The sequence below is a fragment of the Macaca mulatta genome, chromosome 3 (assembly GCF_049350105.2).
Source record: "Macaca mulatta isolate MMU2019108-1 chromosome 3, T2T-MMU8v2.0, whole genome shotgun sequence".
In the NCBI taxonomy this organism is placed as follows: domain Eukaryota; kingdom Metazoa; phylum Chordata; class Mammalia; order Primates; family Cercopithecidae; genus Macaca; species Macaca mulatta.
This window is the reverse complement of record NC_133408.1, coordinates 111,552,644-111,580,105: the sequence shown is the minus strand read 5'-3', so window position 1 is coordinate 111,580,105 and position 27,462 is coordinate 111,552,644. Positions and strand designations below refer to the sequence as shown.

The 27,462-nt window shown below is 37.6% G+C and overlaps 1 protein-coding gene across 5 annotated transcripts in view; it reads left to right on the top strand.

The window, feature by feature from the left end:
- Positions 1-17,920, top strand: part of BZW2 (basic leucine zipper and W2 domains 2) — a 59,990-nt gene extending 42,070 nt beyond the window's left edge. For 4 of the 5 annotated variants that reach the window (XM_001104484.5, XM_015133909.3, XM_015133910.3 and 1 more), the window contains exons 7-12: positions 1,175-1,284; positions 6,154-6,324; positions 8,245-8,391; positions 9,421-9,559; positions 15,818-15,940; positions 17,457-17,914. In XM_001104484.5, coding sequence (XP_001104484.4) covers positions 1,175-1,284; positions 6,154-6,324; positions 8,245-8,391; positions 9,421-9,559; positions 15,818-15,940; positions 17,457-17,485 — 719 coding nt within the window. In that variant the 3' untranslated portion in view covers positions 17,486-17,914. 5 annotated transcript variants of the gene reach the window in all.
- The last annotated feature ends 9,542 nt before the right edge of the window (positions 17,921-27,462 follow it).

Here is a 27,462-nt window from a genome sequence, read left to right as displayed (position 1 = left end):
TAGGCCACATTATCATTAGCTCATAACAATAGTAGAACCTTCAGTTTAGAAAACTCAGTTAAATGTTTCAACTACATCTTAACTCTTCATTAAATAACCACAACATAAATTTAGAAATTTGAAGTGTTCATAGAACTGTCTTCTTATTATCTGATTATTTCTATTTGGAAATAAGTGGTAATGTAAATGTGGACATGTGATTGAATGGTTTCCTGATTTAACATAACTAGCTTAATAACGATTTTTTTTAAATCCAGAAAAGTTTAACTTGAAACAGCCTTGATATTTTTATAGCTTAACTCAAGAATATTTTAAAATGCTTTTTATGGCTGGGCGCAATGCCTCATTCCTGTAATCCCAGCAATTTGGGAGGCCAGCACAGGTGGATCACCTGAGGTCAAGGGTTCAGGACTAGCCTGCCCAACATGGCAAAACCCTGTCTCTACTAAAAATACAGTAATTAGCTGAGTTTGGTGGTGCATGCCTGTAATCCCAGCTACTTGGGAGTCTGAGGCAGGAGAATCACTTGACCCCAGGAGGTGAAGATTGCAGTGAGCTGAGCTCGTGCCACTGCGCTCCAGCCTGGGCAACAGAGTGAGACTCCATCCCCCAAAAAATAAAAATAGGAATAAATAAATAAATAAAATGCTTTTTATAAAAAGTAAAACTAAGGTAAATGATGTGTGTTCATCTATTCGTAGCAGTACTTATTATATCTATCACTATCAGTGTTCTTGTACTGGCATCCTTTATTAGCAAATTACTTGATAAAGGTGACATTACAGTTTTGTGTCTCCTAATTTTCTTGTGCCTCAAGATCACTGTTATAAACATGAAATACATATGAACCAGAGGGTGAAATAAAGGCAATAACACCGAAGATACTGGGTGTTAAATATGTTTTTGACCAAGGTAAAATAACTTACAGTTAGACCAGGTTGGATTCAAAGAGTCCAAATTTGAAAAATATTTTAATTTATTTTCCTTTTCCTGAAAATGTTCTATTTTGAGTAACGAGAAGAGGAGAATTTGCCTAGAGGTCTATTGACTTTTCCTTTGTACCAAATTTAGTATTTTAGTTATTTACCCACTTCAGGAAACCTGGGTGCTTTGCACACCATCACAATTGGTTTTGCTCATAAAAGGAATGAAATTCTCTTTTGTTTTTGAACAGGCATTGCGGCCTCATTTGCTGTCAAGCTTTTCAAAGCATGGATGGCAGAAAAAGATGCCAACTCTGTTACCTCGTCTTTGAGAAAAGCCAACTTAGACAAGAGGCTGCTTGTAAGTGTTTTCTGGTGAAACGGTTGTATGTATGATGCCTTTCTTGGAGCTTAAGCAATGCCTGCAATGTAGTATATGAGTAATATCTCTGGATCTATGTTGACTTGGAGCACTGTTCCTTTTATTTCTGTGTAATTGTTAATAGAAACTGATTTCATTTTAATCTTTATTTTGTCACCAAATGGCACAATAAAATTAAAGAATTGTGAGGAATATAGACTTCCAAATTTGTAAGTTTGTTGACATAGTGTTAATATTTAATCAGAATTAAGACTTTCTTTTATAGCCATAACTTTTTTTTTTTGGAGACAGAGTCTGGCTCTGTCACCCAGGCTGGAGTGCAGTGGCACAGTCTCACTCACTGCAACCTCTGCCTCCTGGGTTCAAACGATTCTCCTGCCTCAGTCTCCTGAGTAGGTGGGATTACAGGCGCTCTCCACCACACCCAGCAAATTTTGGGATTTTTTTAGTAGAGATGGGGTTTCACCATGTTGGGCAGGTTAGTCTCAAACTCCTGACCTCAAGTGATCCGCCCACCTCAGCCTCCCAAAGTGCTGGGATTACAGGTGTGAGCCACCGCACCCAGCCTATAGTCATAACCTTCTAGACATTTTAAGGTTTTAATATGATAAAAATTTCATCAATCTCACTTAATCAAATACTTGTGATCTCTATTTTGAGTAGCAGTCAGACTGTGCTCATCTCAAATGTGTGTTAAATAGTTTGCTTAAAAAAAAAAGTTTAAACAAGATTGCCTTGGAAATACTTAAGCTGTTGCAGAAAGTAAACAAGTTAATTGTGTCACAGTTGCTTGATTATATTTTTATTTCTCCATCTTTGTGTATTTCTAAGAAAATCCAGAAAAATGTTTTGTTTTTATAATGTCTTTTTTTTTTTTTTTTGCCACGCAATATCTCATTTTATTATTATTTTCTATGTGCTCCCTACAATTTCTTTCTTCTTGATGCAGCAGCTGTGAAATGCCAAGATTTTTCCAGGTGGAATTGCTTTTACAGTTCTAGGATAAAGTGTAAAAATAAGACACATCCCTGCCATCTTCTTTTCACCTGGCCTTTTCTCTGTTGTTCTCTTCCAGTGTGTTTCAGTGTGCAAGGGTCCAATCCCATGAGATAATTCTAAGACTCTCTCTCTTCCTCAAGAACACATGAAAGTAATTTTAAATGTAAATACTTGCAATTTAAATCACTTAAGAATACTTTGTTTCTTGACGTTTACCTTAAATAGATTTGTGTGTTTACAGTTTTTACATTATGGTAAAAGTCTAGGTTCTAGCTCATAATAATTTTCATTCCTCATATGTTTACTGAATGCCTACCCTGAGCTGGGCATGGTACGACAAGCTGCAGAGCCAGTAGAGAACAGGACAGAAAAGTTGCCTGCCCTTGTGAAACCTACTTTCTAGTGGACTTAGGGCAAATCCCTGTAAACAGAAGCAAAAGTCACAGAAGATAAGTGAATAGGTTGCTGAGGAAGGTGGAGGTTCATACAAAGGGAACATATTTGTTGTCCATGAGGCTGTGGGTTGTCTATAGGTTAGCTCTATCTTGGCTAAGCCTGACTTAGTTCCACATGCCTTTTCATTCGGGCGCAGGCTGAGGGAGCAGCTCCCATCTGGCCCATTCTGTCTTCACGGCAGAGTACCAGAACACAGAGACTGAACTGAACCTCTCAAGTATCTTAAAAACTCACCTATGGATGCTGCCATGCCTGGCAATAGACTGGGAAAATCCAGTCCACTAATAGGCTGCTTCTCCACCTCTGCAGATAGACATAGCAAGGAGGGGGTTCTCTTAATACTCTTTTGAAGCAGAGGAGGTGGATGATTGGGAAAAAAGATACAGTCTATCCGGTTATTTCTTAAAGCAGTAATTTTCTTAAAGATATTCACAACTATAGCCCGGTTAGCTTAATTAGGTGGCTTCATTTAGAAAATTCTAATTTCTTTTTGGAAATGCCATCTCGCTGTTTTTACTAGGTTTGTGTGTGTTTGTGTGTATATGTGGAACATAGGTGGTGGTTTCTGCGAGAAACACATAAACTGGGTGAGAACAGGGTAGTTACCTATGCACTATGCCTGCCTGATATTTGTTGAATCAATAAGAGAATGAGGAACTAGTGAGTCAGTTCCCACTCTTTAGGAGGAAATTTTGTTTCATGAACATATACAACAAAATTCTCTTTAACTCTGAACTACTACATTTTAGGAAAATTAGTGTATTACCAGACTTTAGCTCTCACCCACTATTATAACACAGAAGAAAGAACAATTTATAGCAACTCAGAGAGGAGAGGGAATGGGAAAAAACAACCCTTATTACTGACAAAGCAAGTAGTGATTAAGAAATTAAAGATATTGCTCTCTTCCTTTATTTATTCAATAAGTATGTATTGATTATATTATATGCCGAAACTTCCAAGAGCTGGGGAGATTGAAAGGAACCAAACGAACAGACCCTTTCCTTCATGAAGCTTATATTCTATTTCAGGAGAGTGGGCCATAAACTAAAACCCATAAAACATGTATTATAATAAAGGTAAAAATTAAGTAGGGGCCCAGTGTGGTGGCTCACACCTGTAATCCCAGCACCTTAGGAGGCAGAGGCAGGTGGATCACTTGAAATCAGGAGTTCAAGACCAGCCTGACCAACATGGTGAAACCTTATCTCTACTGAAAATACAAAAAATTAGTTGGGCGTGATGGTGCACACCTGTAATCCCAGTTCCTCGGGAGGCTGAGGCAGGAGAGTTGCTTGAACCCGGGAGGTGGAGGTTGCAGTGAGCTAAGATCACGCCACTTCACTCCAGCCTGGATGACAGAGCAAGACTCCATCTCAAAACAAAATTAAGTAGGAAAGAGTTAGAGAGCTTCCAAATGTGGGCTGTGATTTTCAGTGGTGGAAAGCTCTCTGTGATAAGATGACATTTGTGTAAAGACTTGAGGGAAGTGTGGAGCGAACTGTTTAAGTATCTCCACATAGAGCATTCCAGGCAAAGGGAATGGGGAATGGGAAGGCCCACGTTGGGGACAGCAAGGGGAGAGCAGGTAAGAGCGAAAGTTTAGATAAGCTCAGAGAAGTAGCAAGGCCCGTATCATCTAGGGCTTTGGCTTGTATTCCAAATGAGATAGAAAGCTTTTGGAAATTCTCTGCAGAATGGTGTGTAATGTGATTTTGAGTCTCAACAGGATCACTCTTGCTGTCACTTTGGGAATAGACTCAGGAGCAAGAGCAAAAGCAGGGAGACCTTAATCTAGGGATGAGATGATAGAGATTTGTACCACGGTAGGGTTTCTCTAAAAAATACAAACCATGTTCCAAGTCAAAAAATGACATGGTATGATTCAGACTGGCTTCCCCTCAACTTAATCTGAATAATAATTTTTAATGTATTCTATACTATTCATAAGAATTTGGAATGTAGTTCAATAAGTGATATGTATGAGTGATATGAATATAACTTTAAATCAAACTTTGCAGTCACACTCTTCCTAAATAGAATATTGAGTGCTAGCACAGAGTAATGGAATAAGTATTGACTTTGGGGCACACAGCTCTGTTCTTAAATATTTTTGGCAGCATAAATTGGGTCAAGCTGCTTAACCTTGTTGAAACTTAGTTTATCATCTACAAAAAATGTCTGTTTTACCCAGTTGTTATGAGGAAAGTGCCAGTACATTTTGATTCATAGAAGAAACTCAATAATAAGTACATTAGTTCCCTGCCCTGGAGATTTGGAAGATGTGGAGTGGTAGAGGAAATATCAGTGATGCAGTTTCAGTGTGGTATAAAATGTTTGCTTTATTATGAATGCATGTTTGATAGCTGCTCCCACCAGCTCTCTTCTGACATTTTGAAACATATGACTCAACCGGGGAAATTAATAGGATGATAGAACATTGAAATTTGAATCCTGACATAGGAGCCCTCCAGCTGTGTTCCTATAGGTGGTGGCAAACCCATTACAGATCTACTGAGGCTTTTCCTGGAACCACATAGCCATTGGCCATATGTATGCAAATCTAACCAATACAAAAGCCTGGATATATTTTTTAGACCCTGCAGCAGTCTGAAAAATGTGAGAGCTTTGAAAATCATCTTAATTTCATAGATGGGTGTTGAACTCACCCAGGATTAGATCGTGACTAAGTGTTACTGAGATTCTGCCAAACTGTGTAGGGTAAAATGGAAATGAGGTGAAAATATGAGAGCAGCTATGGTATATTGCTCTTTTTGAAAATTTCCATCAGAATTATGTAATAAACTAGAATTGGTATGGTGGGTGTCTTAGACCTTTTTTATTACTTACAACAGAACACCTGAAACTGGGTTATTTATACAGAAAAGGAACTTATTTCTTACAGTTATGGAGTCCCATGTCAAGGGGTTGCATCTGGTGAGAGCCTTCTTGCTGGTGGGGACTCTGCAGTGTCCCACGAAGGCTCAGAGTATCACATGGCGAGGGGGCTGAGTGTACTAGCTCAGGTCTCCCCTCCTCTTTTTTAAAGCCACCAGGTCCCCTCCCAACATAACCTATTAATCCATTCATGAGGGCAGAGCCCTTATAATCCAGTAACTCTTTAAAAGCCTCACCTCTCAATACTGGCACAATAGGGTCCAAGTTTATCTCAATTGCTTACCTTTTTTTCTTTTTCTTTGTGTAACTGCCTAATTTCAGAAGATGTTTAGCTCAATAGCTCAATAAATAGACCAGTGATTTGTTGTTTTGTAAAACAGTCTTATTCTTTTCTTCGAAATATGAGATATTCTAAGTGAAATGAAGATTTTGTCCTTTATGCTTGCCGAAATTTGAATGGCTTTGTGTATAACAGTCTCCCTTTTTCTCTTTCAGGAACTCTTTCCAGTTAACAGACAGAGTGTGGATCATTTTGCTAAATACTTCACTGACGCAGGTCTTAAGGAGCTTTCTGACTTCCTCCGAGTCCAGCAGTCCCTGGGCACCAGGAAGGAACTGCAGAAGGAGCTCCAGGAGCGTCTTTCTCAGGAATGCCCGATCAAGGAGGTGGGAGAACACGGGCAGACATCACTGCAATATACATGAATGGGAGGAATTACATGGGCTGTGTAGCAAAGGCTTTCCTTAAAAAGTCTGCCCTATGCTTATTGCTATAAATTTATCCACTTATTCCTACCATTTAAATTAACTCAGCTTCAAAGTATAGATTTAGAATCCTCCATTTTTGTTAACACTCTAGGATGGTCCAGAAATTAATAGTGATTTCCACACAAATGACATTTTACCAGGCTGCTATGATTTTCAAAATATGTCATCTGTCAAATAGATTTGACTATCCACTATCAGTATAGCCCATTATATGGTAGTTTTTAAATTTTGTTACAGATTATCTAACCTGATTAAGCATCTGCCTAGTGTTTGGAATTAACACTGGATTTTTTGTTCATCACTCTGTATGAATATGTAGGCTTTTTATTTGAAAAAAGCTTGAATTCCTATCATGGGAAAAGACTAGTTGAATGTGTGACTTGTTTAATCCCACTCACACTTGAAATAGCTGTGTTTCCCTACAATGTAAAAGCTATCTTTTTTATAATATGCATATACATAGTTCATATATACATGCTGTCGTTCACAAAGCTATGACTATATCTTTTTTTTAATTTTTAATGTATCTGGAGAAAGCTTTCTATTTGAAGTTTCAAATCTTTCACACAACAATCTAAAAATTAATATAAAGCATCCTTTCTTTTTTTCCACCTGCTCCAAAATGCCTGACCTGCACCTACTTCATGCTCCAAGCCCTGCATGGCACCTCACATGGTTGAAGGCTGGAGAATGTAGGACTGATACTATCCAGCAGGTGGAGGTGTTGGAATGACAAATATTCTTAAGTCTCATGATATTAAGGATAGCAGTATATTCAGTCATAGTTCTCCAAGCAAGAATTTGTACATGATTTTCCATGGGGAAAAGAGGGAAACATAAAAAGCCTTGTGATGCTTGTGGATGCCAGGATGTCACACTTTCATGTGGCTTCCTCCAGCCAGCACAGGGACTGGGACTGCCCAGCTCCTTCTGCTTTCAAAGGCTACTCAGGTCACTGCTGGCATTTCTACACGCCAGGCCAGAAGTAAAGAAAGCAATGTGTTTCCACTAAACAAGAAAAGGGAGGAGAAAAAGGTTTTACTACTACTCGCAAACTAGTATGCTGGAGATACCATGATGACTTTTAATCACTTCTGAGGTCCAAACCTCTATTTATTATTTTATTTTAAAAGGAAAAAGCCTTTCAAATAAATTTGATATAAAATACATTGTTAGGCAAGCCTATATTCCATACTGTCAGGGTTGAGTATAAATTTGCATATTTATACATAATTCAAAAGGGAAAATAAGTTACTGAATACTGCTGAATTGATGTATATGAAATCTAAAAATTGCCTTTGCACTTTACAATTTATTTACAAATTAACTTTTCACTGAGATGGGGCATAACGATCATCAAAAGTAATGATTGAAGAATAAATTATGGAGAATGAACCTGTACAAACCCAAGATGGTATCCATCAAGAGGTTTTAAAGTTTAGGGATGTAGATAAAAGTTCACAACTCTATTGCCTTCTTTAAATCTCCAAAAAGTCAAACTGGCCCAAGTATCCCTACTGTACTAGACTCAAAGGGGTTTCTGTATGAGGAAACAAAAATCCTCTCTTACTCCACATTATCCAGCAGCTCCTGACCAGAGCTAAGCCTATTAATTTTGGTACTAAAAATAAGTCTGCTTGAGAACAAATCATTGTATTTTTTCTCCCTCTTCCAGTCTGAGAATCCAGACAAGGAAAGGAGAAGCCAAGCAGATTGTTTCTTAGCTGCCCCAAAACGTTGACTCACTGGGCAGCTAGGAGGGAGGAGGGAGCTCTCCATCTGCCTGTTACTTTCTGACCCCATTTCCATGAAATGTAGGTGGTGCTTTATGTCAAAGAAGAAATGAAGAGGAATGATCTTCCAGAAACAGCAGTGATTGGTCTTCTGTGGACCTGTATAATGAACGCCGTTGAGTGGAACAAGAAGGAAGAACTTGTTGCAGAGCAGGCTCTGAAGCACCTGAAGGTAACAGCCCTTAGCAAGGAACTGACCCAGCCAAGGGCAAACTGCAGCTTTTTTTTTTTTTTTTTTTTTTTTTTTTTTTTTTTTAATTGAGACAGAGTCTCATTTTGTTGCCTCGGCTAGAGTGCAGTGGCACAATCTGGGCTCACTGCAACTTTGAACTCCTGGACTCAAGCCATCCTCCCTCCTCAGCCTCCCAGCTAGCTGGGACTACAGGTGCTTGCCACCACATCTGGCTAATTTCTTCATTTTTTGGTAGAGATGTTGTTTCACTATGTTGCCCAGGCTGGTCCTGAAATCCTGCATTCAAGCTATCCTCCTGCTTCAGCCTCCCTAAATGTTGGGATTGCAGGCATGAGCCACCACCCCTGGCCCACATTTGTCTTAATTGAGAGTATGACAAATGGGTTCCAACTACAATTACCCCAGACTCAGACTAAACATATACTTCCTAATTTTTTTCAAGTTTGCACCCACCGTTCATGAGAACATAGCAGTGAATAAACTATCCATGTTACTTTGATCAGGGAAGGCCCTTTAGAAGAGATAAGTATTGAACTGAGTAAGTCTCAGAAAAACAATGGCTGTGCATCAGTGTCAGAAAGTCAAGGATATTTCTAAATGAATGCTTTTTATCCCAGCAGCTCATCAAGATTCTTTCTCTGTACCCACTAAGAGTCCAAACATGAGAATCTGCCTATATTAAAGATAATTGCTATGCCTGCTATGTCTAAGAAATATTGTGAAAATGCAGTCATATCCTCATACAATATCCATTGTATTACTGGACTGTGGCTCTGCCATTGAGAAAGTGTAAATCTTCTTCCCAGTTCCCTCACAGGTCTGCCATACTGCTTTGTTCCTACTGTTCTGTTCCCCTCACCCTGTTGGACACAATATGATGATAACAAGGTATTAATCCTAAAGTCAGTCTTTTCTAAGCAACCCTCCAGGTTATTGTTATGGTTCCTGCAGTGTCAGCTGTGTACCTCCCACGCAAGTGATGGCTTTTACTCTACACTTCTGTTCTAGCAATATGCTCCCCTGCTGGCCGTGTTCAGCTCCCAAGGCCAGTCAGAGCTGATCCTCCTCCAGAAGGTTCAGGAATACTGCTACGACAACATCCATTTCATGAAAGCCTTTCAGAAGATTGTGGTTCTCTTTTATAAAGGTATCCATCCATGTGCCACTGCTGTGCTTCTGTGTTTTGCTGAAGCTCTTTGAGGGGCAGAGCAGGGAATGAGGCAGAGGAGGTCATGGGGCTCTGTTTAGAGATGGACAGCAAGATGCTAATTTGTGGAAGTTTTATTGAGGCAGCCATACCACGTAGAGAGAGGAGGCATACACGCCACATATGTGTTGGCTTGGAAACCCTGCTTAGGCCCCTGGGCACTTCTCATTGGTAGATGAACTGGTAATTGTTTCTTGGGGATGGTGGAAAAAAATGTAATTATATAAAATTGAGCCTGTTTTTGAATTGTAAGGATTAGCTCTAATAACAATGATTATCAAAATGCTATATATATTATGTTCAGACCCTTTTAGGTACCATAAATCTGACTTTAAAATTACTGAAGTAATTAGCCTTTTTACTTTGTATTTTAGTTACTTGGCCCAGCCATTCTTCTATTTTCCAAGGGAATGGCTATTTTTAGGTTTTCACATTTACTGTCTTTTCATTGTATTTATAAGGATTAGGTTGCCATGACAACTGGCACTAAAAAATGAATGCTAAAGGTTTTAACTGATCTCAATCTGTATACCTACAGCATACAAAAATGTCCTAGGCTATTTTTTGGGCCTAAATTTGTATAGTTTTGTGAGGGAGAAAAAGGAACACTTAAGAAATGATACATTTTGAACATTGTAACATGTTTATGTTATTATATTCATAAATATCATGATATCAGAAAAGTTAATACCAGCCAAATGTTTATTTTCTCTTTGATGTGTTCCTAAATTTGTCTGTTTTGAATTATATCTTGGGAATTTGGAAAATAAAAGTTTTACATAAATAATAGCTCTTTTAAAAATGCTTAATAGCATTTCACAATGAATTTTAATTGGCCACATAGATTCTTCAAATGAATGAATCTTGTCCACAGGTGTTTGGGTGATATTTTACTTTTTCAGAGCACAAAGTATTCAGCAACAATTATAATAGTCAGTAGGAAAATATGATGGCCACCCATTACCACTTGAGGTTCAGTAATTGGTGTTTTCTCCAACCAAATCTGAGTTGGGTCTTCTTGGATTTAGTCATAAGATAGCAGTGTCCTAAAACTAGGCCCCACCCAATGATACCCAAAGCGATCCACCCATCAGAACCAAACCTGCAAGCCGTGTTACCAACTCATAGATGGTACCCAGCAGCCAAGAATGAGAAGTGGGGCCCAACCTTCCGTGGCCACAGCTGGCTCCATTTATAAAACTGGCAGAGAGACTTATGGAACAGGTTTCACTCTTTTGAGGGTGGTAAATTTTTTCCACTACAGAAAACCAAACTGTTCATAAACTAGTTACCTGAACATAGTTTGCTTTCTTGTCATTTAAAAGATAACCAGTGTTTCTCACCAAATTTTTTTTTAACTGAGACATCATTGTTTGAGTCTCATCTTCAGGAGCACCCTATCTTGTTATTGCAATGAAATCACAAAGAATCAGCAAACCCCTTGTTATGGGAAATGGCATCTAGGTGGCATATGAACTATTAAAATCCTGCAGATTTCTCTATTTTAACCACTAATGCCAACCTCCTTTTCCTTTAGACTTCTTATAACAACTACTGACAGGTAGTAAAACTGGCTACTTTGAGTTTTTTCTCATTCATCAGCCCCAGATGCTAAGGGTCAGTATGACCCGAAATTATAAAATAACTCAAGAAGTAAGCACTGGGAAGTAAAAAGAAGAGGCATGAGCTGTTAGGCTTATTGATTAACTAGGTAATCAGCGTTTAAATAACCTAAAATTAGTTAGGTCTGTGGCAAGTATGACCTGGCCCCAGGGAACACAGGAAGGGTGAGTGTCAACATCAATTTTAATTCTGCCTTAGTTATTTTTGGAAATGAAATTGGGAAACTTTTTTAAAAGTGGAAACCTAAAATACATCACTGAACTAACATTTTAAATACCATTTTCTAGGTAATTTTGTAATTTTCCACAAAATGATATATATAGTCTGTTTTCCTAAGTGAAATAATTCCATGTTTTCTCTTGAGAACATGGAATCCCTGAGGAATGATTGTTCCATACCACATTAAGAGCATTACTGTGTTAACTATGTTTACCGTCTTGTCTCTTTTTTGCCAGATTTTTACTTTCACCTTATTTTGTCCACCAAACACTTGTGCACCAGGAGACATGTATTTGATTTGTTTCTGTAAAGATCTGATGCTCTCATTCTGTGTTTTATATGCCTAGAAAGACTTAATAAACAGTGAGTGTTAAAGCACTCTTTTCCTAATATGCCTAAGAATTACCCAGAGAGCTTGGTATAAAACACAGCTCCCCCAGAGATTCTGATTCAGTAGGGCCAGGATTGGGCCTGAGAATTTTCATTTTAGCAAGTTTCCAAAGTGATGCTCTGACTGTTGTACCAGGACCACTGGTGTAAAGTATATAGAATTCAAGAAGCAACAGATGCTATGAACTCCAGTAACATGTTCAAGATTATACTTACCTTTGATTTCATGTACATATCCACATCTTACAAATATGGAATAGTGTCTTCTCTGCTGCTTTTACCAAGTTTCTGTGGATTCCTTTAGTTTGTCATAAGGAACATAGTTTTTAAAATGTGGTTTTTAAAATGTAATGGAAACCGTTGCTCCTTTTTAATTCTCATTTTTATCTCTCTCTTACACACACAGCACACACAAACACATACATGGACATACACACACACAGCTCCCCTTTCCCAACATGTCCAGAACTTGAGGATAACAGAAACTTGGGCATATGATTAGCCATGGCAAATCCAATTACTTAATTGAATATCATTATTGAAAGATTTATGAATCTTTTATATAAATAACAGTGGAATAAAAGCAAATTAAATAATACTAGTCAGCAAAGAAAAAAGTGGTGATGGGTCATTTTGCAAAGATTCTCTTTCTGTATTAAAATCTAGATTTGTATATTTCAGGCAGTAAGAAAGAGTAAATCCATTGCTAACTTTCAAGCATCACATTATTGACTTTTAAAAATAATTTTCTCTTCTTTTTTTCCCTGAAGATAAGTCCCATAGACTCAGCATGGTCTAAAACATATAAAACTACCTTGTCAAGTACTGTTATTATCTCTGTCATGGGTTTTCTTGTTTGCAGAAGTTTTTTAGGTTAAATTCTATCCTGCATGCAAATTTTTCTAAAAGGAGTTTTTTATTCTAGTTCTAAAAAAGGGTGAGTGCCCTTCTCAGCATATATTCCCAGCATTCTTAGGGTAAATTATTTTTGACTTGTGTCCCTATGTGACATTCCTAATAAAAAAATTCTGAATTTCAAGAGTTTCAAGTGACATAGTTTTAGACTAACTTTCTAAATAACTAACATGATCTAAAATTTAGCAGTTCTCAAGCCACTTTTACAATATTGTCTCTTTGATCCTCATGAATACATTAGAACTCTACAAATTGAGAAATATTTATTTTTTTCTCATCAAGTTAACAAATTTATTCCTTATACATGTGTTGAATAGATACTATAGGGCAGGTGTTTCATTAAATGCTGGAAATGAGATGAACAAAATATAGTGCCTGACTTCCTGAATTTCAGGATGTAGAAGAAAACAAAGAATTACAGTCACCATGTCAATTGCTGAAATAAGCCTCACACAGAGGGTGTCAGAAGGAATAGGACCACAGAGGAAGGGCACCTAACTTGTTAAAGCTAATTTGGAGGGGGAGAAGTGAAGGCTCTCGAGGTGCATGCATCTCACCAAACATTGTGAAGAAGTTGGCCAGATAGAAGGGAAAACATATATGCCAGTCTCTATGTGCCATCATACAATGTCTTCCTTTCTTACTGTCTTTTACTGTTATTCTGTATTCCTAAGAGGCATTTGTGGAATATCCCACCAAACATGATTTCTCAGTTTTAATTAACTCTTTTCCCCACTTTATCCTTAGTGAGGGAAAAAATTGTCTGATTCTTTATCCCTCAAGGAGTTCTTTCCTTTTCAGACCTTTCCTTTCACTAAATAGAAGTTGAATTTCTTCTTACACTCTTTGATGTTAATGCTTTGCCTCTGTGGTGTTCCATGTAGATACTTCAGTAGCTTTTAGTTAATAATTCTCCGGTGCTAGAAGTTTGATCTTTCAGCAAGTAGTTATTACCAAACTGGGTTCTTCTAAGAACTCAACATTACACCATTAATATGTAGACTCCTCTTATTTTAAATTCTCCTTCCTATTCTTAACATTAAATATTCTCAATTAATGGCAATTTAAGAATATCAAGGTACAAGATTTGCAGTAAACAATGCATTTGATAGGTTTTGCCTGTCATTTAGTGTGCTTTTCACAAGCACTGACGTCGACAAGCATTTCAGTAGTTGCATGGTCTCTTTCAGCCTCTGTGGGGCAATAAAACACAGGAATGAGCTCTCAACCTTCAAAAGGAAAGCTCAGACAAATAGTATCACTAAACTGCAGTCTACATCAGCTTTCCAACCTGTACTTTGTATCATCCTCAGTTCAGTAAGGTGTGGAGAAAAAAATCAATTCTCCTTTCCATGTTTGTCACAGTTTAAAATTATATTGTTTGTTTAGAACATTAATAACGATAGTTCAGTAGTGCATGAATATAATTTATAAACTCAAAAATATACATACGTTGGGTGTATATGCCCAAAATTATTCTACAGACAGGAAGACATGATCCAGTTTGATAATTACGGATCTAATCACAAGCATCTTAAAGACAAATTACAAATTACATAAAAGGGACTTTTAAAATCTCTGTTAATGTTCTTTAAAAGTCTCTGCAAGGCAGTCTTGCATAATAACAGGTCAATTCCTTGGGACACAACTGCCTGCTCCTCAACTCTATGACAGTTAGGCTCTGATGGCTAGTAGAAATTTCTTTTATCTCAGTGGAGAGCTGGAAACAAAGAGCTAAAATAATTAGAAGCTAAGAGTAATTCTATAGGACCCCTGATTGTAACTCTTACATCCAGTCTCTATAAGTAAATTCAGACTTCTTGCTTCGTTTGCAAAATGTAGTGTTTTTAGTGATAATAATAAACAAGTTTTTTTAAAAAAAACCAACTTTTATTTTCATAAACAAATCTTGTTCATTTTAGTCAGGTCAGTCTCTTCAATTTAATCCAAGAACATTTTCCAAGAGCCAATAATTCTTTAAAAATAAAAAGCCAGTGTTTTTGTTATGAAAATATCAGTGATGTTTTAAATGAAAACAGTATTAAACTGTTTCTGTCATTTTCATAAGTTGAAATTACATTTTAACTGAAAATATATCATTCGAGTAATTTATTAACATTATATGGCTTTATCAGTATTTGTACTGAATTGAGCACATCTCAGGGACAATAATAAATGCGTTGTACCTGTTTTCTATCTCGTTTCCCACTACAAATTCCCAAACAACAACCCATTAGGACATTAGAACATTGGGAGAATATGTACACTTATTTTTATATTCTCATTCTTAACATTAAATACTCTCAATTAATGGTATCTTGAGAATATCAAGGCACATTTGTGGAATTTAGAGTTTTAGACAAAAGATAGTTAACATTTTTTTGTTGTTGTCAGAAACCTGTAGGAAACTAGCTAATGTGTCTATTTTCCCTTAATGTAGTAGAGGAAAAATATTACTCTTATAATTTGATATACTGTGGGAAAATAAGTCGTGATTTAGTGATGGAGAAAGTGTGGAACTTCAGTTTATGTGTGTATTACTCCCACAACCCAGAAGTTCCTTTTTATATCTAATTGCTAACATTATTGCATATTATCTACATTTTTTTCCTTTGCCATTTTTCTCCTAAAAAAGAAAATCCCAATCCCCTTAAAAGACACTGGTGATTTGAGGTTGCTCTTTAATCAAGATATGGTTGAACTTGGCAGGACACAAAATGTTCTAAAATGCTGGAATTGCTGATTCATTTGCCAAATTACAAAATAATTCTATTTCCTACCAGCAAATTAGCACTGTGAGAGATTTCCAAGTCCTAGTAGTGAGCTATAGGCTTGCATTATATCATGCCTAAGATGCCTACTTAAGCCTTTAGTAAGCTATCAAAATAGGGCACTGTGCTACATGAAAATCAACTTGGTTCCTCTCTTCTGATAAGTAACAGAATGCTTTATATTAAAAACGATTGCTTTCTATTAAACTGTAAGACATGAAGTTGTTTTGAAACATGACATTTGTGTAGTAACTTTGAAATCTTTGATTTCAAATTGCAGCTGATGTTCTGAGCGAAGAAGCAATACTGAAATGGTATAAGGAAGCACATGTTGCTAAAGGCAAAAGTGTTTTTCTTGACCAGATGAAGAAGTTTGTTGAGTGGTTACAAAATGCAGAAGAAGGTATGATTCTGTTTAAAAATTTTGATGACCTTTAAACACTGTCTCATTATATGTCAAAATATTTACCACAGATTTTACTTGCTTTCCTAAAACTAAAATTCTTGAGTTATCTTTTGTATCAAACATTTTGCCGACATCTTAGCTTTCCTTTCTGAAATCACGGCAATAAAAATCTCTACATGTAAAAACAAAGAACGAAATGAAGTGCTTAAATTATCCACTCTGATGGAGGACAGTAAAGAAGAAATGATCAGTAGATGTGAAAGGAGAAAAATACATTTAGCTTAATCACACATTATGGAATTCTATAGATTTTTATGACACCTTTACCAATTAACTGGCAATTTTAAATAATAGAAATGTAAGATGGAAGGATAATAATAGATAAGAGTGAATTCAGGCCAGGTGTGGTGGCTCACACCTGTAATCCCAGTGCTTTGGGAAGCTGAGGAGGGCAGATCACCTGAGGTCAGGAGTTCGAGAGCAGCCTGGCCAACATAATGAAACCCTGTCTCTATTAAAAATACAAAAAAAATTAGCCAGATATGGTGGCACATGCCTGTAGTCCCAGCTACTCGGTAGGCTGAGGCAGGAGAATCGCTTGAACCAGGAGGCGAAGGTTGCAGTGAGCCAAGATCGCGCCACTGCACTCCAGCCTGGATGACAGAGCAAGACTGCATCTCAATAAATAAATAAATAAATAAATAGAGTGAATTTAATTAAGAATAAAAAGTTTAGACCCGGCGCAGTGACTCATGCCTGTAATCCCAGCACTTTGGGAGGCCGAGGCAGGCGGATCACGAGGTCAGGAGATCGAGACCATCTTGGCTAACACAATGAAACCCCGTCTCTACTAAAAATATAAAAAATTAGCCAGGCGAGGTGGCAGGCACCTGTAGTCCTAGCTACTCGGGAGGCTGAGGCAGGAGAATGGTGTGAACCTGGGAGGGAGAGTTTGCAGAGAGCCAAGATCGTGCCATTGCACTCCAGTTTGGGCAACAGAGCAAGACTCTGCCTCAAAAAAAAAAGACAAAGAATAAAAAGTTTATCTTAGGTGATCCAAAGAAGAAAAGTTGTATTGTTTAATTTTATATATATTCAAATTTTTATATAATTTATATGTATATATGTTTGTATATTTTTATATAATTTATATGTATAAATTTTTATGTAATTTTATATAATTTATATGTATAAATTTATTTTTATATAATTTATATATAATTTTTATATAATTTATATGTATAAATTTAATATATATATAATGTATTCATTTATAAGTATTCGTATATATATGCATGTTGCATTTTTAGTCAGGCAAAATTTACCTGAAAGCAGAAAAGAGCAAGAGTTTGCCATCTGCCTTCATGTGACTATTTTACCTAATAATGGGTGCCTAGGGTAAAAGTATGCTGGCGCAATGGCAGGGTTCTGGGTTGGTGACTGTAGTAATTTATGACCTTTATTAGAGGAATCTGGGGGGAAATACCTAAATTCTTTCTTTCTTCTCTCCTAGAATCTGAATCGGAGGGTGAGGAAAATTAAATGGCTCAACAAGCACAATACCTAGGTTACCACACACCACTTTTTGATTGGGAATGCTGAACCATTTGAGAAGAGAAACTTGGCTTCTGTTTTCGCAAAGGAAAAAATATAGGATAGGCTTCTCTTGCGCAGAGGGAGAAATGGTTTTGTTTTTGTTTTGTTTTTAAATGGAGCCCTGAGGCATCACCTATTATACTTGGGACTCTACCTCTCACTCACTATATGCTAACTTAAAGCCATTCAACAAGGAGTCAAGTAGGAATCTGAAATTAAATACTCAACAGACTCCTCTTTTTTTAGCTGTATTTTTCAGGTACTGTGTGGTGCCCGCCCCACTGGTGTCTATTACAGGCCACTTTGGTAGTTGTGTATCTGCTCATGTATGTGATTTGACAAACCAGTTTTTTAAAATAAATGGCTTTTTAAAAATCTGGGCTTATATTGTCAGAGCTTTTATTTCTTTCCTGTACGTGACTTCTTACACAGATGGTATTTCGGTGTTTTTTTCTCTTCCTATCCACAATATTGAATGGTTATATTTCTTGTCATCTATTAAAAACTATTCTGCTCATGCCTGTAATCCCAGCACTTTGGGAGGCCGAGGCGGGCGGATCACGAGGAGGTCAGGAGATCGAGACCATCCTGGCTAACACGGTGAAACCCTGTCTCTACTAAAAATACAAAAATTAGCCGGGCGAAGTGGCGGGCGCCTGTAGTCCCAGCTACTCCGGAGGCCGAGGTAGGAGAATGGCGTGAACCCGGGAGGCGGAGCTTGCAGTGAGCCGAGATCGCGCCACTGCACTCCAGCCTGGGAGACAGAGCAAGACTCTGTCTCAAATAAAATAAAATTTAAAAAAAAAAAAAAAACTATGCTATTTCTCTCATCTCATGAGTAATACATTTCAGTTATCTTCATGGCAAAGGAGAAATTAACCCCAAAATACATGCACATTGGTCTTATTAATAATACTGTGGTTATATTATTAATAATTAAGCATATAAATATATGTTTCACATTGCTCATGTTTTTCTCAGCACTATTTTCTCCCCACTTAGAGGAGAGCTAAAGATTTATGTATATAGGTTTAGGTCTTTGTTTATATTTATTTATGACTAAGTTATTTTATCCTTTAAGTTATTCTTCTCTCAATAGTATTAATAACAGTATAAAACATCTGAACATTTCAGAAAACTTTATACAGAAGTCTTTTTTTTCTTTTTTTTAACTATTGAAAAGCTTAAGGTACTGCCTGGTGCTAGCCTGATGGTAATCTCTTAAGAAGGAAACATTTTATCTAAGACTAGAAGCAAAAGGATGATACATCAGTAACCCTTGTACTCATTCAGATAAGCAAAAGGAAAATTGTCATTGTATCATCATCATCCTGTATCTAAAGAGGGTTTTCTGATTTCCTGTTTGTCTTCAGGAAAGAAAAATATTTTCCCTATGACTTGACCACTATTTATAACCATAAAATGATAGATCATTTTCTCTTTTTTTGAGAGGGGCTGGCGCCCTCTGTGGTCCAGGCTGAAATGCAGTGGCATGATCACAGCTCACCGCAGCCTCAACCTCCCAGGCTCAAGCGATCCTACTTCAGCCTACCAAGTAGCTGGGACTACAGGCACGTGCCACCACACCCAACTAATTTTTAAGTTTTTTGTAGTAATGGGGTTTCACCATGTTGCCCAGGCTGGTCTTGAACTCCTGAGCTCAAGCAACCTGCCCACCTCAGCCTCCCAAAGTGCTAGGATTACAGGTATGAGCCACTGTACTGGACCAGTCTTCCCATCTTTTAAATATTAAACATTTGATAAATGTCTTTCTTTCTGCGTAGTTAGAGCTCTGTCAAGTTCTCTGTCCCAGCTATGGACAAAGTAATATCTGTTTAAATAGATATGTTTTTGTTTTGTTTTGTTTTTTTGACACTGAGTCTCGCTCTGTTGCCCAGGCTGGAGTGCAGTGGTGTGATACCGGTTTACTGCAACCTCCACCTCCTGGGTTCAAGCCATTCTCCTGCCTCAGCCTCCCTTTGAAAAATCATCTATATGTGAGAATGCTATTTTCATTGCACAAGAAATAATGACAGGACAACTGTGGTCAAGAAGAAAGTCATAGAATAAAAAGCTTATGTCACCTTGGAGTGCTTAGCATAGCCCTGGAGGTAACATACATATTCTTTCCTAAAATTGACCTACTAGATAATGTCCCTTTTTTATATCCTGATTTTCCTTCACGGTTGCTTTCCTCCTATTTTATAAAAGAAAATACTAATGCATCCATTCCAATATGGTACACTGCCCCAAGGATGACAGGCAGATGGCACTAAACAAAGGGACAGTTGTAGAATGTGTGGCTCTTTTAGGCTAGTCCCTTGAGAGAAAAGCTGGAAACTGATGGGAGAGGTGGCTGATTTCTAACAGGCCATCAATTCGTGGCAAGTCTCCATTATCTGTCTACTCTTCCATCTATCTTTTTTTTTTTTTTTTTTTTTTAGAGGCAGAGTCTTGCTCTGTGACCCAGGCTGTAGTGCAGTGGCACTACCTTGACTCACTGCAACCTCTGCCTGGGCTCAAGCGATTTTCCTGCCTCAGCCTCCGGAGTAGCTGGGATACAGGCGGGAGCCACCACACCCAGCTAATTTTTGTGTTTTTAGTAGAGGTGGGGGTTTCACCATGTTGGCCAGACTGGTCTCGAACTCCTGACCTCAGGTGATCCACCCACCTCGGCCTCTGAAAGTGCTGGGATTACAGGCGTGAGCCACTGTTCTTGGCCCCCTTCCATATATCTAAAAATTATAATTTTGAAGATAAATAGTAATTACACCATGTATGTCTATTAATGTGCTTATTTGAAATGAAAAAATGCAAAATTTTAACTGAAAAATAAACTTGGCCAACTAATTTGACACATCCTGACTGCCAGTTAGGATACATGGCTAGAATATTCTATAAATTGAAAAAGTTAAATATCATATCTAATATATTGACAAAATTTAAAGATGAAATATTGAAAACATGCTACAAATGTTATGTCAACTTTTATGTGTTTTTACATGTCAATGTGTAAGAGAGTTATTCCTCCACTTTAGCAGAATATGAGCAAAAAATGTGAGCCAACAACTTTGTTGGCTCCAGCATTTCCAAGGTAACCAAAAAGCATAGTCATCCAAGGGCTAAGAATGGAACCAACATGGAACTAGAAGTCTATGGAATACTACTTAACATTTTCCAGCACAGAGTATTTTTCCCAAACAAAACTTGAGATAGCGATTGTAAGGTCAGCACGCGTCGGGAAGGGAGATGAATGCTCAAACAGCAGGGACTCAATAATGAATCCTCAAACCAAAAGCCCTGTCTTTCTCTGAAAGACAATTTCCTGTTTTTTGTTTGTTTTTATGTAAAACCAGTTTCTATTTTAAAAGTAGTTAAGTTAGTTATCCATTGCTGTGGAACAACTTACCCTAACATTTGGCCATTTGGCAGCTTTAAACAATAAACATATGTGATGCCACAGCTTCTGTGGGTCTGGAATCTGGAATCTGGGACTGGCTTGGCTGTGTGGCTTCAGCTCAGCCTCATGAGGTTGCCATCAGGCCATGGGCTGGAGCCACTGTCTTCCCAGGGCTGTAGAATCTGCTTTCAGGGGACTCACAAGGTTGTTGGTGGACCTCAGTTCTTGCTGACTTTTAGCCAGAACCTCAACTGCCTGAGTGACCTCATGACATAATCGCTGACTTCCTCCAGATTGAGTGATCTGAGAGACAAGGAGCCCAAGAAGGAAGTCATCTTTAATAACCTAATATTGGAAGTGACATAACATCACTTCTGCTATATTTTATTGGTTACATAGACCAACCCTATATAATGTATAAGAGAACTGAATGAGAGTGTGAATACCAAGACATCAGGATAATTTAAGGCCAACCTGGAGACTGGCTACCACAGTAGTTAGTACATACACAAAAATAATTTCTGGATAAATTAAAAACGTTCACCTTGCCAGGCATGGTGGCTCACACCTGTAATCCCAACACTTTAGGTGTCCGAGGCTGGAGGATCCCTTGATCCCTTGAGTCCAAGACCAGCCTGGGGAACACAGTGAGACCTCATATCTACAAAAGTTAAACAAACAAACCTGGGCATGGTGGCACCACCTGTGGTTCCAGCTACTCTCAAGCCTGGGGCAGGAGGATTTGCTTGAGACCTGGAGGTCGAGGCTGCAATGAGGTGTGATCATAATATGCACTCCAGCTTGGGTGACAGAGTGAGACCCTGTCTTAAAAAAAAAAAAATTAAAAATTAAAATTTTCACCTAATGGTAAAACAAAGCACTAAAAAAAAAAAAAAAAAAAAAAAAACAGAGAAATGTCTTTATAGCCTTCACATAAAGAAAACAAGACACAAAAGCAAAAAATAAAAAGCTCTGAATATGGAAAGTTTAAAATGTGTCTATACTGAAAGGCATATGAATGATAAACACCAAATACATATGAGATCAGTAGAGCTTCAACAGATGGATAAAAATAACAAAAGAGTTAATACAATATAAACAGCTTCTATAAATTAATAAGAAAAAGAATTTAACTGAAAATATACAAAGAGTATGATGAGTCAATTCAAATGGATAATTAAAATGAAAAGATGCTCAACCTTACTGTTAATTGGAGATGTACAACTTAATAAAGTCAGAAAAAAAATTACTAAAATCAATAACGTTGGTTGTATGAAAAGTGAGTTATTTTCACATATGGCCTTTACAGTTACAATCTGGCAATAAATGTCAAGATTTTTTAAATGCATGTCCATTGATCCACCACTCTATTTCTAGAAATCATTCCACAATTGTACCCAAAGACCTATGTGCACTGATCACTGTATTAGTGATAGGCTGGTAGATGTAAAATGTGTACAAGAAAAAAACCACCTGGCTGTGCATGGTGGCTCACGCCTGTAATCCCAGCACTTTGGGAGGCCAAGGCAGGTGGATCACCTGAGATCAGGAGTTTGAGACCAGCCTGGTGGAATAAATTATCCTAACATTTAGCAGCTTTAAATAATGAACATTTTTAAAACATTTTTTCTGCCATAGTTTCTGTCGGTCAGGAATCTGGAAGCAGCTTAGCAGGGTGGTCCCATACATGCATTTCTATCAATCTATGACTCAACAATTTTAGAATACTGCTTGACATCTTCTAGCACAAAGTATTTTTCCCAAACAAAACTTGAGATAGTGATTTTAAGTTAAGGTAAACCAAAAAAGATGTTAATAATATATTATTCAAGGAAAAATGCAAGTTTTAAAGAATGTTTTTTCATCAAAAAAGTTATGTGTATGTATACTTTACCCTTATAAATACATAAAAAGAGAAAAGAAATACTATCTAATAATTGTTATAAATGTTATTTTTGCATGTATCTTGGATAGTGATGGGATGAGGAAAGGGAAAGAATAATTTTTCTTTTTATTCTTCATACCTATTTAGATTTCCTTAGAAAGAGTATCTGATACATTCATAATTTTAAAATTAATGTGTTTATTTTCGAAAACATCAAAAAGCTTTAGAAAAAAATAGACATTACACAGTATTCAATCAGAAAAATGAGAACTTCTAATGTTCTTATATTTTTGCAAATACAGTTTTGCTTAATTCTTTAAAAAATTAAGTCCATTCTATATTATTTTTATATCCTGCTCCTTAATCATACTCTGTATTTTTACCATATCAATAACTATTCTTCAAAAACATGTGTTCTTCATCCAGAAGGGTCACAATTTATTTAATTATTCCAGAATTCTGTATAAGGTATCTTTAACTTTTTGCTTTTAAAAATTACCATTTAAAATATTCCTTTATATAAATTTCTGTTCATGTGTGGTTATTTAGAAAAAACATGGAATTTGAGTCAAAGAGTTTGAACATTTTAACACAATGTGATCTCACTTTCTGGATTTGCATTTATACATTTAAATACATTTTACTCCCATTTTGGACATAGTTCAAGGCAATATCATTTCAATAAGAAATTAAAAATTATGTGTTAGTGTCTAAAAATAGAACACTACACTTCGAAACTTCTGGAATTCAGCAGTTTCCAATTTGCAAAATTTTGTTGGGGTAGAGGGAAATAAAAATCTTTCATTTTCAAACCAAGAAATCAACAGTCGTGAAACGTATCATGTCTTGCATAGTCATAGAATTGTTTGGCTTGAGACAATGTGTGTCCCATTACTAATTCTAAAACACCTCCCAGCTCATGCTCATTCAGTGTTTCTGACCTCATCTTCTCTGAACTAATGGAAATCATTTCCTTTCTGCTGTCTGTACTTTTGAGGAATCATAGACTTCGAAGTCCCTCCTGGTATACCCTACACCTGATATATACCCTGGTATACCTTTTCTTGTGAAATACATGGGTGTAAAATGCTTCTTCCACATAAAACACCTTTTTAGAACTAATCTTTGCATGATCGAAACCTTTACATCTTGTTTTTATGTGTGTTTTAACTATTTTATTGACATACAGCATCTAGAAAAGTGCATCTAAGTCTTTGGCTTGAATGGAAATAGCACACCTGCATAATCAGCGATCCAATGAAGAAATGGAACATTAGCCTCCTTCTGCCTCTCCCAACCTTAGCCTTCACCTGAGAAATCATGATCCTGGATTCTTTTTGCCTGTGTTTGAAATGGATGCATTTAATATTATTTTGTTAATGTCTTCTTTTACTCAACCTTGTTTTACCTTTTCTGTTGTTCTTTGTGTTTAGTTGTTTTCTGGTGTGTGATTAAGTAGACACAGTTGACCTACCAACAATAATGCCCAGCTCTTTCAGCAGAAACCTGTGAAATGAGAACATTATTTTTTAACGAGCCTGAATGTTGCACTATGTTCTTGGCAGAGAATAATTTCTAGGTACATACCTGTTTTTCGGAGATAATCTTTGGAGCACATGCTTTTCCTCATTACAAAAAAAAATCATCCGTGTCTTCTCTGGAAGAGTAGTCACATCTTTATGGACAAGATAGATTGTTTTAAATGAAATCATAAACTACTGTGGCTTCAGTCCTCTGGACTTCTTTCCACATTTGGCTTTTGTGGCTGTGTAAGTAGAAAGGTAGAGATAGGAACTTGGAATTGATTGGCTTGAGCATGTAGACACCATTCTGCCACTTAATTTGCTGTTAAACTAATTAGCCACTTAACTCTTGGTATTTACTTTGCTTAATTGTAAAAATAAGAGCTTGGACAAGGTTCAGCCTTAAACCAATAGTGTGAGCCACCCAAAGTAATCTGCAAAACTCTGTTTTCATCAGATTGTCAGTGGTCTGTGACTTAAGGAAAGTAAAATATGACGGGGCTACCTTGCTCATCCTCAAACTTCAGCATGCATCAGGATCACCCAAGGGTTTGTTACGGTTGATTGCACCCCTGCCAGCGTGTGTCTGACTCTGTAGGCCTGGGTCGAAGGATTTGCATGTCTAACAAGTCCCCAGATGACACTATTCTGTGTCAGAACCACATTTGGAGAACCGCAGGGCCAAATGGTTACTAAGCTCCATTTCTGCGCTGACTTTCTGAAGTCCATTATGTCTTCAATTAAGGAGACAAATGTATTTTGTTCAACTCTGTATCTTCAATTGCCTTATACTGTAGCACATAGCTTGGCAGGAAGTTGGTGTCCCATAAAGTTTGAATGTCTAAATGAGCGAATGTGTATTAAGAATTCCTTTTTAGGCCATGCGTGGTGGCCTAAAAAGGAAGCCCAGCACTTTGGGAGGCTGAGGCGGGCAGATCGTGAGGTCAGGAGATCGAGACCATCCTGGCTGACACGGTGAAACCCCGTGTCTACTAAAAATAAAAAAATTAGCCAGGCGTGGTGGCGGGCACCTGTGATCCCAGCTACTCAGGAGACTGAGGCGGGAGGATGGTGTGAACCCAGGAGGCGGAGCTTGCAGTGAGCCGAGATCGCCCCACTGCACTCCAGCCTGCGAGACAGAGTGAGACTCCATCTCAAAAAAAAAAAACAAAAAAATAGAAATCCTTTTTAAAGAGCTGATCATAAATTCATCCTAAATTTGTCCTATACCTTCTTTAAAAATTTCAGCATTGGAGCCACAGCCTGGCTGTTACTTCACGAGAATTTGGATTAATGCACTAAATAAAAACGCATCATTATTGATTGTGTCATTCTCTGGAACAGAGCCAAATACAATGTGGGCCCATAATTTATTTACAAAATATTCCTGACACTTTCTTTTATTATTTTTCAAACGGAGCCAAAAGAACTTTACTGTGAGGATTGTCTAACCAGGTTCTGTAACAATGCCACTTATTCTTTTTTAAAAGTTGTTCAAATTTTTATATGTTTAGGGAGTACAAGTACAGATTTCTTAGGTGAATAGATTGTACAGTGGTGAAGTCTGGGCTTTTAGTGTACTCACCGCCCAAATAGTATACATTGTACCCGACAGGCAATTTCTCACCCCTCAGTCCCACCCCTGCCTTTTGTAGTCTCCAGTGTCTATTCTTCCACTCTATGTCCATGTGTGCCCATTGTTTAGCTCCCACTTGTGAAAGTCAATACATGTGATATTTGACTTTCTGTTTCTGAGGGTTTTTTTTTTTTCCTAAAATCCTAAAGGTTGTTTTTTTTTTTTTTTTTCAGCCAGGCGCAGTGGCTCACGCCTGTAATCCCAGCACTTTGGGAAGCTGAGGCGGGTGGATCCCCTGTGGTCAGGAATTCAAGACCAGCCTGGCCAACATGGTGAAACCCCATCTCTACTAACAATACAAAAGTTAGCCAGGTGTGGTGGCTCACACCTGTAGTCCCAGCTACTTGGGAGGCTGAGGCAGGAGAATAGCCTGAACCCGGAAGGCAGAGGTTGCAGTGAGCCAAGATTGAGCCACTGTACTCCAGTCTGAGTGCCAGAGCCAGACTCTGTCTCAAAATAAAATAAAATAAAACAAAACACTTTTAAAGTATTTTAAGAGGTACAGGAGGGTGGGAAATATCTCAATTCAAATAGTCTTGACTTTTTAAAAAAATTTTTTAGTTCCCAGGGAAGAAGCAGTCCTTGATGTTTTACAACCAACTAAATCCTTTGAGGAATCTTAGACCTTTTTGTAACATTATCTTTTCTTTTTAGCAGGAAATCCTCATGGTTTTCTGAGTGTAGTCTCCAGACTGGCAGCACGGATATTCCCTGGGGGCTAGCTGGACATGAAGACTGTCAGGATCCCCCCAAGACATGCGAAATCAGAAACTCTGGAGGTGGACCGAGCAATCTATTTTGACAAGCCCTCCTGGTGATTCGGACGCAAGCTTAGGCTTAAGAGTACTGACCTAACCCAAACTTCAGGTGTCAAAACATCTTGGAACACATTCCCAAGGAGACATAAAGGCAAGCAGACAAGAACTGAGGCAGGACCAGGCTTTGGCACAGGATAAGGGATTAGTGAGATGGTAGATTTCATCTTTCCTGAAAGCTGATTAAAGTCTGGCAAATATCTCTCGGGGCAAGATGTCCTGGCATCCTTCAGTGGGTTTTACCTGATGTAAGAGGTTAGAAGACGTCAGTGCCCTATAGCTATATGACAGCTAATCTGAACTCATTCCCAAGTGTGTGGGAACACTATGAAAAGTAATAGTCCTAAAACTGGTCTTTCTTGATTTTTTTATCTTAGTGAGCAATAAAGTGAAAATGTATTTAGCTTTTTTTCTTTTTTCCAGTGTGCTCACAATTACAACTAAACAACAATTTTTGTTGTGGTACCAAACAAAAACTTCTAAATACAAGAAAATCTAAGAGATGATTATTTACAACATATCTAAAACTCTCAGAGAATAGAGAGTAACACAGGCTACCGAGTAGGGAAAGATGAATTTTCTGTGTATATGCTTCTAGCAGTCTAGATAGGAGGGTACCAGGCTAACTAGCTTGCAACAAAGGATTTTAAAATTCTGATACTGA